General features: G+C 31.2%; 1 protein-coding gene across 1 annotated transcript in view; it reads right to left on the bottom strand.

The window, feature by feature from the left end:
* Window positions 1-9,629: 9,629 nt before the first annotated feature.
* LOC130900569 (nephrin-like) overlaps window positions 9,630-14,867 on the bottom strand; it is a 288,962-nt gene continuing 283,724 nt past the window's right edge. The window contains exons 11-13 of the mRNA XM_057811268.1: window positions 12,936-13,196; window positions 11,894-12,042; window positions 9,630-9,939 (exon numbers count right to left, since the gene is read on the bottom strand). Of these exons, the coding sequence (XP_057667251.1) occupies window positions 9,757-9,939; window positions 11,894-12,042; window positions 12,936-13,196 (593 nt within the window). The 3' untranslated portion in view covers window positions 9,630-9,756. The remainder of the gene's footprint in view (window positions 9,940-11,893; window positions 12,043-12,935; window positions 13,197-14,867) is intronic.

Genomic DNA, 14,867 nt, shown 5'->3' with positions numbered 1-14,867 from the left:
TGATTTATTCAGTCTTATTTTTTTTCGTGGAGATTGTTACTGCTTTTTCAATTTTTTTAAAATGTTTGTATGTGGCTTTCTTCTCGACTGTATTCTTCAATGTCTATCGTATACTTTCGTTCAATATTCGCCCCCTTTAAAATGCTCACGTATGGAATTTGTTTAATCTTTGTTTTTTATTGTTTTCTCAATTTTTTTTTATCCTAATTTTGACACCTACCAGAAAGTGATCCGAATATCTGCTTGATCAATCAAGTTCCCTGTAGTATACATGTTTTTTCTCTAAAAGTCCGTAATTATGGTGTTTATATTTCTTTCGATTGTCAAATCTATCAATCTCAGTCTAATATTATTTGACTCATCGTGATTGCTTTCTCTTCTTGCTATCTTTTTGTACATTTCCTTTTTGCCAACTTTAGCGTTTCCAATTACAATTTCTGTGTTTAATATAGTATCTATTAGCACTTCCAACTCTTCATAATATATATCATTTGTGTCTTCGTCTTTCTCTTTAATTGCTTCATGTTTATAAACAACAAACACATACCATATGTACTATTTTGCGATTATATACATCTTATAAATGTTAATTTCTTTGATAAGTGTTTCAATCGCAGGGTAGGGATCTTTTTAGTTTATTATTATATGTAGATGGTGCTTAAGAACGATCCTACCTCGAAGGAGGTACTTGTATATTTCGAAATGAAACTAGTAGAGGGATAATATACATTTATTGATATCTAATAACGCTAAACGGGGTTAGCCTACGGAAAATATCACAATAATTATTATAAACCACTAATTTTGGATTTCGAATGAACTACTTTGATCATCAATAACGATTCATACTTCTATGTAATATTTAAATGCAAAGACAATATAATGAACATTTATATATAAAGTAAATGTTTCGAAATAATTTCTGTATAATACATTGTAAAAATATGTATACTAATGAGTTTATGAGTGTTTATCGGTAATAACAAGTTTACATTTCTTCAAAGAGAAACAACTCATAGTATTAGATAAACATCATCTGTTGTTTCTTTCGAAATAATTGAAACAGTTTATAATAACAAGATAACCAAGATATAGAGGAAAAAATAACTGAAGGAATACATAAAACACGTGGAATAAGACAGGGTTGCATTTTATCACCAATACTTTTTTATACATATTCGGAAGTAATTATCCAGGAAGCCCTAGCAGTTTAGTCCCAGTTAATAACATGAGATTTGCTGAAGACACTGTCTTAATAGCTGAGAATTTAGGAGATTTTCAAACAATTACAGAAATCGTAAGTCAGCAAGCGGTTTGGGCTACACATGAATTTGAATAAAACTAAATACATGCACTTCTCGAAAATTCTCGATCAGAATGAACAGTTACAAATTGGAAATAACCACTTTGAGAAAGTATTAATTAGGAATTAAAAACTCTTTATTTATAAATAGAACAAAAAATTGAAAAAGAGAATGATAAAATGTTAAATATACTCGATCCTTCTGTACGGAATGGAGGCAGATACTATGAAATGTGGATACTACAAATATTATGGATTGATAGAAACGCAAATGAAGAAGTTTTACTACCATAAAATTCTGCGAAACTTAAAGCCAATTGTTTAGAGCAGCTGTGAAGAAACTACAAATAGTCATGATGGTGGTCAACTTTTGTCCAAAGATACCTTGAAAATGATCAATGAATTCTGATATACTAGAAGCGCTTTTGATGTCTATTCCCTCGACAAAAGTAGTAAATCTAATCTAATAGGAAAAGCCCAATGATTATTTCATATAAATCATCCTCTTGTATTAGTTTAGGAAGTAGTTTAATACGGTTCACTTTGTCTTTTCCTTAATCACTAAGGGCTCAATACCATAGGAATAGGAGGCTGTAGGGATCACGCGTCTTATCTCACTTGAAATTTCTACACATGATTTCATACATATATAGAAATATGAGTCAGGTCGTGGTAGATCACTTATAATGTGAATTCTAATCCAGAACGAGATTTAAAACGCTAATTTCCGAACATTCAGAACATGATGGGGCTAAGCCAATCATAGTTTTTGAAAAGTCCTATCAATGATAGCCAGCTGCTTGTCTTCAGATGATAGTGTAGATTTTTTTATTCCGTCAAACACATTGTATGGACATAGGTAATAATTCATTAGAAATTCATAATATTCTAATGTATAATTTCGAAAATATGTTTAAATATAATTTCTGTCGTCCACTAATGGTAAGTAACTTGAAAAAATATTAATTAAATAGTGAGCTTTTAATTACATTTTAGTAGATAACAACCAAGATCAGTTTTCTCACTCATCACTAAAGAAATGGGTAACCAAGCAGTGAAATCTGTGACTATGGAAAGTGATATTCTTATCAATAATTATTCAATATTCAAAAAGTTTTTGTTTCTAAATAATTTTCGATATATAAATATACAAAAGGGTTTTATTTGCTTATTTTCAATTTTACACATGATATATTTGAATTGGTAATTATGAGGATGATAAGATTATTTTTAAATATTATGAATGTTTTGTTTGTGAAAAACTATAACTTAGACCTTCTCTGATAAGAAAAGGAAGCATAAACAATGTTAGAAATATGTATGAGTGAAAAAAATTACCAAAAGTTCATAATTTAGTTATTTTATATGTTTTTTGAAGCAGTGCTCTATTTGAGTTCTGAATATGATTTTTTCAAGGTAGGATTATTTTTTGTTGTAAGGCAATTTTGATAAATACGATGCAGATGACATCAATTTACCTTTAAATAATCATTTGAAAAAATATATGACAAAAAAATAATTAAGCTACAATATAAACACAAGTAAAAAAGTCCAATTGGTATAACCAAGTCCAAAAATAGAGAAATTTCTAGTTTGTAGCTCAGAGTGTGCATTCACTATTATTATTAATAATTTTCTGTAATTATATTCTACGGGGTGTTTAGAAAAAGGTCTCTAGGTAGATAGAAAAATGAAAAATATTTGGGATTTGCTGAGTAAAAAATTCATATATATACACATTTTTCACGATTTTTCCGCAACTATTGGCAACATTGTATTTAAATTTTTTTGCGAATATGTTTTGGAAGCTGATACATCCAATATACTAAGAAAGTACACCTGATAAAACTTGATGTACCGTTTTCGGAATATTTTGATTTGAAAATTATGAAGTAATAACCGAAGCTGGTATAAAATTTTCACACAGTTATTAATTATTATCATTATTAAGTATTATGTGAATTGGAAAATTTTTGTCCCGTTTATGGGACCCCATCGATAAAATGGATACATTTAAAAAAATTGGGACTGAGGTCTTTCGTTACTTGTAATGTTTCACAAAAATCTAATCAGTATAGGATCTTGGTTATCAAAATTAAATAAGTGTGGGTATTGAGCTATTGAAGGACTTAGTACGAAACAAATAACAATTCGATGATCATTTATTAAGGTTCCGTGTCTATTAACCTTTGGGAGTGCTTAGGAAACTAGTGCAACTGTTAAGCGTTATGCAGAAAAATTTCCTTCGAAGAAACTTACCAAGTAAAAATACATTTAGAGCCAATGAACAACGTTATCGGGAAATTGGGAAGGTAAGACTTAAACAAATAAATTCTGGTAGAACAAGAACCATTAATAAAGAAAATACAATTTCAAATTTAGTTGATCAAAATCCAACAATTAGCGTGATAAGTGTGACAAGAAATACGTCTTCTTAAAGTACTTGGAGGATATTTAAAGAGCAACAGCTATATCCTTATCATTACAGACGAGTCCAAGAGCTCTTGTCGGACGATATATACCGGTTAGAGTGGATTTTTGTAAAACATTACAAGAAAGGTCAGTTCTCAATCCAAATTTTCATATTACCAGCACTCTTTTGAAATTTGGTTACAAATTAATAGGTTATCACATTATACTTGGAAATTTAAATTTCAAGCAATCACTTATTCAAGATATTAGAAGACATAACTCAACTTAATGAGCGAAGATGTTTTGGAAGCACGATGAAGCTCCAACGCATTTTGATAGAAAGTGGAGTAATTGGTTGAGTAACCGTTTTCTGAATCGATGGATTTGTAGAGGTGCAGAAGCTCCGATTCATTGACCTCAGTAATGCAATTTTAATCCTTTGAATTACACAGTTTGGTTGTATCTTAAAGAAACGGTTTGTGCTACAGAGGTGAATCCACTTCAAGAATTGAAAGAATTCAACGGACTATGATAACCTCATATCAGACTCCCAAAGCTTTTTATCTTGAATACGCTTTGTATCTATCTTAGAGACGGGATCACCTTTTTTTGAAACATCCTCTATATTCCAAATTAAGATGTTCTATCACCAAAAGTTCTAATTCAGAAAAATCAACAACTGTTTATTATTTTGTTGAATTTATTAGGTACAAGAATCGTTATTGAGGATCGAAACAGCATACATACAACAAGTGCAGACATCTAAGTCAATAAAAAATAACAATTTCACTTAATTTTACCTTCCCGATACACATTTACATCCAAATTCATGGAATATATGTTAATACAGATCTGCACAAAGATTTTATTTACATTACAGTTATCTATATATGTATATACATCTATAATACAATATTTATTTACAAATTACATTTGAGATAATTGATAGATTCAACTACGCATGGCAACTGTTTTTTATTAACAAATATGTTTTTATATTTAGAATTTGTTAGTTAAGTACGATTATTTTGATAGTAGCAAATGTTGATTCTGAAGTGATATGGATAGGAATCGTACCGATATTCAAAAACGAGTTCTGAAATGTCAAATATCACATTCGTCCGAATAATTGGGTGAAGAGTCTTAGTTCGGCCAAAATATGTGTTATTCTGGTGTCGCAGAACAAGCAATCTTTTGCGCAGCACTTTCGCAGATATTCATCTGATCTAATGAGTCTAAACATATCAGTAACTAACGACACTAACGCGAAATACGTAGAGAGGAATCAAACCCGGAGAAGAGAAGCAATAAACATAAATGGATATAATGTGTACTAGAAGATACTTTTCAAAAATATGTTTAAAAATCTTTATACTATCATGAAATTTTATGCACTCAAAATCTTTGTTTGTTGTTTTCTAATCTTTTCTTTTAATCCTCAGAGGTAATTCGCTGCTAGTGAATCAAGGCTTAGCCAAAAATACGATTTGCTTCAATGGAAAGTGTCGCCGCGTTGAATGCGAGTAGTCGTCTTAGTTTAGGAGGCTTTTGGCATAAATTTAAGTGAACTAAGACCGTAGTTTTTTTGAGACCAAGAATTATAAATATCGAATCATTTATTAGAATTTTATGTTAGATTCCAGAAGATGCAGATACAGATACAATCTGTGAGTTGATTTGGTCACCAGTGTTAAATAATTTACAACCTTTAATGTCTTGATGAGGTTTATATTCAGTGATGTTTGCTCTGGTTTTAGTGAGGCTTTGGATTTTCTACAAATTAACCTACTTTGTTCTCTTTTTCTAGTGATATGATGTAATAGTACGAAAAGAAGCTGACCTAGTACGTTATCTTTGATGCAATGGGAAAAAGTTGCAGCTTTTGTTTGCCAACTTTGGTTTGGAAGATTCTGTTGGCTATGTAGGCTCTTAGAAGTAGATAGTAGTTTGGGGAGAGAGTTGTTTCAATTTTGTACAGCCTCAGTCTGTCAAAAGTCTGTCCGATATTGTGGAAACCAGCAGAGTAATATGCGGTTTTGTTTATGTCGGTTTTCAAATTGATGTCAAGGGATCCATTCTTGTGGACAGTTTTTCTACGTAGGAGTAGTTTTTTAAGAAGTTTTTGGTAGCAGGCTTATTGGATAGTAAAATGACACGTTGATTGAATCTCTGCCTGGTTCACCAAGATGATTTTGGCGAGTATCTGAGTCCTAGGATTGCGTTGTAAATTTATGTCAGCATGACAATTCATTTTTGTGGTTATTCTTTCAAAATTTTGATGCTCGGTACTTTTTCCTGCACAGTAATTAGGAAGAACAAATGTATTTTCATTATTACGTGAGTTATTTTTAGCAATTGGATATGTAATGGTTTCGATAACGACGAACAACAATATGGTATATATCTCTGATCTTTAACAATGCATAAACTTTGTTTTAGTAAATTGTAGAGCCATATTTCTACAATTGATGAAATTTGCTTGGGAAAGTATTCGGAAAATATATTTCGGTACATAATTAGCTGTCCTGTGAAGACTGAATTCAAATACGCACAGAATTTGGAATAAATGCTGATGTGAACTACGCAATCCCAAATCGATGCAACAAACATATTAAATTGGATTCCTCCTTGCAGTAATAGTCTTTAGTTTGAGATATGGTGCGTTTTTGCCAACCACTGTGAATTTGAGAGGTCCTGCCATTCATCACAAAATGATTCCAGCCGCGACTTATGCATGTAAACGAGTTCTGAAGATATATCATATCAAAATAACCTGATATGGAGCTTTGAATATCAGCTGAGTTTAATTTTAAATTTCCAAACTTTCCGCTAAAGGTAATAATAACAATCAAAGAAGGATACAAACAGGAAAAAATTTCTTTATAATTGGGTACAAGGCCCATGTGTGTATATTTGAATTGACCATAAATTTACTTTGATCTGTATCAATTGTTGAGCAGTGTATTACGAAATATTGTTTTTCCTTTTATTCCGTCAATAGCTTCAAAAATGATATAAAAAACGATATGGATCGTTGACAAAGTATTCAGATATGTTTTTTTGTAGCACATGAGAATATAAATTATATTCTGTCATCACATAGGGTGAGTTGTTCGGTATATTTTGTGAATTATTATAGTTGAAACAAACATTAATCTTCACATTAACAGTTAGAGATTGTCCTGGAAAAAATTACAGCTTTTCCAGTAGATTAAGCATACACTATTTATAATTAATTATATACATATTTCAACAATTTCAGTCTAAAAATTCGCATGTTTATACAAATTCAGTGTACAATATGGATATTTCTGATAATTGTTCAATAGTATTTTTTCTTTTCCAAAAAAAAATAATTGTGAAATTTCAGGAACTAAAATAATATGTGAAAATTATGAGCTAAGTTCTATTTGTATATTAAAATATCTTTGACCCTCTGGAACGAATTGATTGTGGAACACACTCTGGTATTCCATGAAAATTCACTTCAATTCTCAACCGACAAGTTTTTTCTTTTTGGTTTCGGCTCATTTTGAGTTTCTTGGGCAATCTCGACGTCGCCATATATTCGTTTGATAGTTTGATAAATGTAACGTCTTCAGATACGTTTTCAAGTATCTCTTTTATGACCTCCATACGACGCTGTTTTTGCGAAATATTGAGGTTTTTGGTATGACACAGTCTATACCCAAAATATGATCCATAAGAGAAACTCTTTCGAGCACCATTGCATCAATTTTTTTGATGTTACTATCGTTAATAGAAGTAACTCGCAAGAGACAAATTTTTGACGAGTTTCCTAGCTCTACTCAAATACTAAACAAAAATCGTCAAAACACTTCCAATTGGCTTAAAAATATACAAGAGATGAATCGAATCGAAGATAAGGAAAATGGAGGACGAGCTAAATACATATAGAAAAGGGAAATAAACAATAAATAACATATAAATATAACGAGAAGAAATATGACATTCATTGATTTAAAAGCGGCATATGACTAGATTTATAGAAAAATAGGAAGGAATATATAAAAACGGAACTTAGGATGGATATTGGAATGGAACAATGAGATAATCTTGGTCATCTTCTATCAATACTTATCATGAATAGGATGATAAAAAAAAATGGAAGAGGAGAACTATGATTTGAAGACGAAAATTGAATACAAAAACCTAGAAACGGTGAAAATAGACAGATTAGTATATGCAGACGATCTAATGGAAGGAAAAGTAGACAATAGAAGATTATAGAATGGAAGTAAATATCAAGAATTGCGAAAGGATAGTAGAAAATCTGAAAGAGAACATAGAGAAGATTTGATAATACAATAGTAAAGAATTAATTTTGATAGAATAGAAGAAAATATAGATATAGAGAGTGAGAACAGCCCAAATGCACTTAATAACCTATTTTTCAGAAAAAAGGAATAGGAGAAGACGTAAAAACAAAAGTCTACAGCTCAATAACTGTACCCACGTTAATATATGGAAATGAAACTAGAGTAATAAACAAAAAAATAGAGTAAAAGTAGAAGAAAATAACGAAATGGAGACCCTGACAAACTAGGCTATAAAACAATGGATAAAAGAAGAATGAAAACTGAACTCCCAGTAATCTCACGCTGGAAAGGGCATGAAGACTTCTAAAGAAGATGGAGATAATCCAAATGGAAAATGTAAAAGTGGAAGAAAGAAATAATATCGTAGAATGACGATCTTATAACAAAAGGAATAGCAACTGATTGTTATGGATTCCATTAGATTAAGACATTCTTTTGGTGGATGCAAACGTTCTATTCTAAAATCAGAATCGATGATTGCTTCTTACGCTCTGAGTCAAAACAGTTGACTATCATCATCACCATTTTGAAGATTGGTTAGAAGAAATGTTAAACAGGCAGGCAATGAATGAAGGAAGAAGGAAGAAGGTTTGATTCATATATAACTTTAAATAATATGAAATTTGATATGAAAATGTTCAATTGATTCCAGTTAAATCTAATAGACAGTAGTAATCACTGCATTTGAACAATGTACTGTTTTATCATATTTCCATTGTGATTTAAAGGAAGCTGTGCTACGTATTATGCAGAAAAATACGACTAATGGAACCTGTGAGAAAAACGGGAAATAATATGAGAGATTTAGTTTGAATTATGATCTCGTGATCATTCAATATTGAAAATCGAAATCGGACGCTTCATCGACAAATATTTTGTTATTGAATGAATTGAAATCACTGTAGGGAATCCAAATTGAGAAGTATCTACATAAATAAAAAATAGAGCACCTATGTGGACTATAATGACAATGCATTCAAAACAAAGTTCTTTCTTTTTAGTTTTCCAAGTAAAAGTTCGTTACTAGCATTTTAAGTAGTGTTTCACTTGATTGCAAGAGTTTGAGAACTAAGGAGTAGTATGATAAAAAACATTCGAAAACTTTTGGGAAAAAAGTTGTGAATGCACTAAACTTTTGTAACTTAAGAAGATGAGGTGAAACTTTAAACCAATTAAAGATTTAATTACTTTTAATCTACTTCCTGTTTGGTGTCTAATTTGTCCATATGTTCAAGTTCTCTCAATGGAAAAATTATTAGATTTTGTGCTTTTAGAGATGTTTCCACTGGATTTGATGATATTTTTTTATAATAACTAAATAACAAAACATATATCCGAAGATAAAAGTTATACTGTATTTCATTATTAGAATTATTTTATCTCCATTTAGACAAGTTTCCTCTGAAAGTATAGTTCTAATTGACAGTCAATAAGTATGTAGGAAAATGAAGAAATTGGTGGATTACTATTGGAAAATTACCACCAAAGATTGCTCAGTACCTGGAGCAGTCATTTTGAAAATAGAACAACACGGAGGATTTAAACTCCAACAGTTTGAGAAAAGGTCATGCTAATAATTTCTCATTGAATAATCCATTTTTATTATCAAAAATATCCATATTTATATATACGTCTAGTCGTGGACGGTAAGCCAACCAGCATTTGCCAAATACTACTTGTCAAATAAAAATATTGTAACATTTAGACACAACTTTCTGGTAGTCGATTTGCCATCAGTCTTTCTTTTATAGCGATTCCATTTAGTTCCAAGTCCGTGACGCCGTGGACTGTTGAACTTCCATTTCCCAATCGAAGATCTTTCGGCCTAGATTCTCTTGGAAAAGTTCCACTCACCATAGCAACTGGATTTTTGTATTGGTGGTACTGAAAAATATATAATTTGTTACTATTGAATTTGTTTTTATAATGCTAGAATTTAGTATCGAACAATTGAAAATTTTAATAATTTTGAAGTAAATATTTTCGCGAATGGAATATTTGATTTTTCTCCATGGTTGGAGAATATGTCAAATATCACATTTATATAAGGTTACCATCTTATAGTCATGTATTTCACAGCCCAGAGCCTGGACCAGCGCCAGATAAAACTGATACAAGTCAAAGATAATTTTTTTACTGGTTTCAATCCATCAACAGGAAAGGGCGCAGACAGAACAGTATAAACGGTTTTTGTAGGATGAAATTGTGGAGAATCTTGGAATTTCACTGATTTGATCTCCACCAAAGTTGGAATTTCTAAAACCGTTCGCGATATTCATACTGAATACATCAACACTCACGATAACACTGTCTGACGAGCGTTTCGAAAACCAAGTTATCATCTTCAGAGACCGAAGGTGAACTTGGTTATAGAAACGCGAGTTATACAGTGTAATCGTGGTTTAGTGGTGATGTAAACAGCGTATTCAGATCTTCACCATATGATTCCAAATTGAATCCGATTGAACTGGTATGGGCACAGATAAGAGAAGAAGATTCAAGAAAAAATAATTTTCGTAATGTGAAGCCTAAGAACTGTGGAAAGGCAGTTAATCTCACAATTCAAGAAAATTACTGATAAAATGATTGAACCACTCATTGTGAATATTGGTTGGTTTTGATTTGTGAGGAGTATCTCTACTTATACTGGTTGTTCAAAAACAAAGTTTGAACCCTTATATCTACATAACCAATGTTTCATACGATAATAGTCGAGGTATAACTTGAAAAAAATATTTGATACGCCTAGGGATTGACACTGCTTTATCATTTTATTACTCTCGTATTTAAAAAAAAGACTATACATGATTGAGAAATGTTGAAGTTTTAGAATGGCTGCAGTGAAGGATATAACACCAATTGGACAGACTTCAAACAATTCCAACTATCAGTTCAGCTAGATTCTTAATTTAGAGTGTAGAAGGACAAAATCATTTAGATATTGTCAACTAGTCTTAAATAAATGAAATAATTATGGTCTAAATGTTAAAACACGTTAAAACACGAAGTTTAAACTATTACTTCACGAAAACCTTAAAAACAACTATATCTGTGTAAATATAAGACACCAATTCATTGATTTATCAACCACTATTTTGTGATTTTAGCTTACGAAACAAAGTTTGAGATAAACAAGAATAGTGATGTAGGTAATCTTCATCGTAAACTATATTTTGGAACATACAAAATCCACTAATCAACACAAGCAATTACATAAGATGACACAAGAATTTTATCTATCATAATGTTTTGTCCTCAAAGAATTGCTGCTAGAAAAATTATTTGTGTGGAGGATGACGATAATGCTGTATGATTAGATAAAGAAGATGTCGACACAATTAATGTTCCTGACAACACAAACGAGAACGAAGTGGCTGCTATGTCAGTTATATATAAATTAATGGAATAGATTCAAAGTTCATAGACTCAAGATTTTAAGTTTATATCTTTAATTAATATAATTCTGTTAATATGTTTTGTTTTGTTAATTGTTTTATTTGATGTTGCTTCTATTAATCAAATATGTGCGTGACATAAACGAGCAAAAAATCATGAGAACTTCGTATATTTTACATTTTATTTATATTATGATAATATCGATCTGTAATTGTTTATCTCATCAACAGAACACATCATTTGACAAAATGTTATGGAATGAATAGAGCCTTAAATAGATGTGTGTAATTTGTGATGAATTACCTTATACATATATATTTATCCTAATTATGTTGTAGCACTAGTTTTTACCCATTCCATTTCGGCAAATTATATAAATAATTCATACTCTGGTTAGCTTAATGATTTTTTAATAAAGTGAAACCTGAAAAAATACATTTACCTGTTCATTGATCACTGGACTAATCCACTGAGGAGAAGGAACATTAGACTGAGCGTAGTTCTGTACTTTTGAGATATTTCTGGTTGTCGGTGGAATTTGAGCACCGTTTAAGGATCCCACTTGTCTGTCACTTTCTCCCTCAGGTGATCCTGTCAGATAAAAAAATAGATTTTAATATACATTCGGGCTGAGAAAGGTTATTTTCCTTGAAATATGAAGTGAATATAAGACAGCGGAGGGTTGCTTACATCGATGATAATATATTATAAAGAATGGAAAATATATTATAATAATATGATATAATGCCCATCAACAAGAAATAAAAGGTTAATTTTGTGGGTTGTGTCACACCCTAGTTGTTATAAAAAAATCAATAGTTGGTTGATTTAATTTGAAAAGACATATTCATGACGCTCATATTATTTGTTAACTACAATATTTGCTTGTACCCTCAACTATCAAGATTCAAAACGCGGTTATAGTCCTTCCAATATTAATTGCATTAATTCCCACGGCAATGTTTACACATCTAACACACCGTCAATATACGTGGAGTTGATGAATGTGTGTTAAAATTCATCATCTCCAACTGTTTACCATTGAAAACATCGAATCGTAAACATAAATACATTTCTATCGGCCGAAGCTGTCAGAAAGCATATGTACACAATTTCTTCGAAATATTCCTGCCATACAGTCTGCGATAAGCAGTGGCGTCGTTTAATATGTATAGATTTGGGGTTTCGTATACACTGCGACCCAAAGGATCTATCGTATCCTGTTTTCTTGCTGCGATACTATAGAATCCAGTGTTTACATCTGATCCATCAATCCCATTCCTTTTAAAAAGTCCAGAATGTGGGATGGCTTCAATTGCCAGAGATCTTCGTCGTAAAGTATTGGTGAGTGGTATAGATTTATCCAGCAGTATAAAATGACGACTATTCACTACTAGAACTACAATAATTACTTGGCACAAAATAAGATTTTCTACTACTCGTATATAAATAAAAAGCGATAGAAATAGTATAAATATACGTACCAAATTTAGCTGGAATAACATCTGGATCTCTCTCGTCTAAATCTCTTGGAGAAGCACTGCTGATTAATGGTTTAGTTGATGATACCGTGTTCTGCTGATGTGCGACTCCAACTGACACTTTTTGTACGTGAATTCCATCTCTTGAAGGATTTTGGGATCTTCTAATTCTCACAATGATGATCAATATAACAATTATCATAGTGAGAGTCGCTCCTATTAGAATTCCTACTATTGGAGATATCGGTATTTCTCCATCGTGTGCTACAGACATAAATTCATATTTTTTAGGTAAAAAAATTATCAGATTTTTCTATTTGCATTCACGAGTCAAATAGAACTTCATTGTATATTATTGGAGCTTGACTGGGTTATAGTTAAGTTATACCAAATCCCCCATACAGCCCTGATTTAATACTATCTGATCACCATTTATTCCGAAGTTTACATAATTCTTTGAATGGTCAAACTTTCACGAATGACGATGACCTTCAATCGCACCTGGTTCAGTTTTTTACTGATAAAGACCAGAGATTTTATGAGCGAGGAATCGTGAAGCTGAAAGAAAGGTCATTGAGCAAAATGGAAGATATATAATTGATTAAAAACTATGTTTTGTTAAAAAAATGTTTTATTTTATACTACTAAACCAAAATAACTTTGTCACCAACTTACAAAGTTAACTCATGAAGATAATCATTAGATATGGTTTAGAATTATTTCATATCTATGGAAAATAGTATAATATCCATTTAGGTTTTGGTTTCATGTCTGTCCTTCATACTTCTCATTTAGAGAGTCTTTCAATATCACTTAACATTCTAACTTTCACGATAGGTGACATTGAATTTAAAAAGCATTTAGTCATTCATTGGAAGGAGTTTTTCATAATAAATGACTCTGGACTAATTCTCTTCAACAAAGAGATAAAAATTATAATTCGGCAAGCATCTTTAGGTTCGAATCTATCACAACGCGACGGGACGAGACGACATAAAAACTAATTTAATAACAGTACGATCATGAGGGCTGACTGAGAGTAACGCAGAAAGGCTTAAAATGGGTCATTAATAAAACCATTGGACTTTGAATATTCCACGACTCAGGATAACAATGGGGTAAGAATTTCAAGTGATAATGGAATGTGCCGTGGAGCGCGCAGAAATGTTTCATTATGGGCTTTCGAAGGGTTGAGCGCAATCGAAAATAATTGAGGTAAAAAAAGTACAGTAGGAATTGGAAGAAGATTGATAAAGGGATTTCGTTCAGGGTGATTTGGAAATTCCAATAAAACATATTTCTTTTCCAGTTAAATTTCCATTGAAATATTTAAATTCGAGCTTTATGGAAACGAAATTTTTTTGAGCAGCACGTTTATTAAACCTGTAAACTTGAATATTGACCAACGGCTGGAAATCCTTTCTAACAACACCAACTTTATTCAGCTTGCAGGTAGCAAATATTTCCAGGTTTGAGAATTAAACTATGACGATGTTTGTTTTAATTTGGAGTGAATGATTTCTATAAAAAAATTCATGTTTATATATAATAACTACAAAATTATGCACTTCACGGAAAAATAATTTGAAACGTTGAAAAAGGTTAGTGTATAAGATAGCAAAGAGTTTGGTTTTATATTTATGCCTCATTAAATATTGGGAAAACAAGATATAAGACATCTTAAAAGAAATAGAGATCACTTCAAATAGCTATGAAGTAGGACACTGTAAAATGGATGCAGTTACATTGATGGAAAAATATTCAGCTTATAATATTCGTAAAGGACGTACCTACCCCAAAATAAAATGAAATTTTTCAAATACTTCGGCTCGATGATACCAGAATATTACAAATTAGTTAAATGGATATCAGAAAACGCAGTAACCGCATGAAAACTATTCGACGCGATGAAAAAATATCTCTATTGAACATTGA

Source organism: Diorhabda carinulata, chromosome X, assembly GCF_026250575.1.
Source record: "Diorhabda carinulata isolate Delta chromosome X, icDioCari1.1, whole genome shotgun sequence".
Taxonomy (NCBI): Eukaryota; Metazoa; Arthropoda; class Insecta; order Coleoptera; family Chrysomelidae; genus Diorhabda; species Diorhabda carinulata.
Note: the sequence above shows the minus strand (reverse complement) of the source record. Positions and strands in the feature narration are given on the sequence as shown.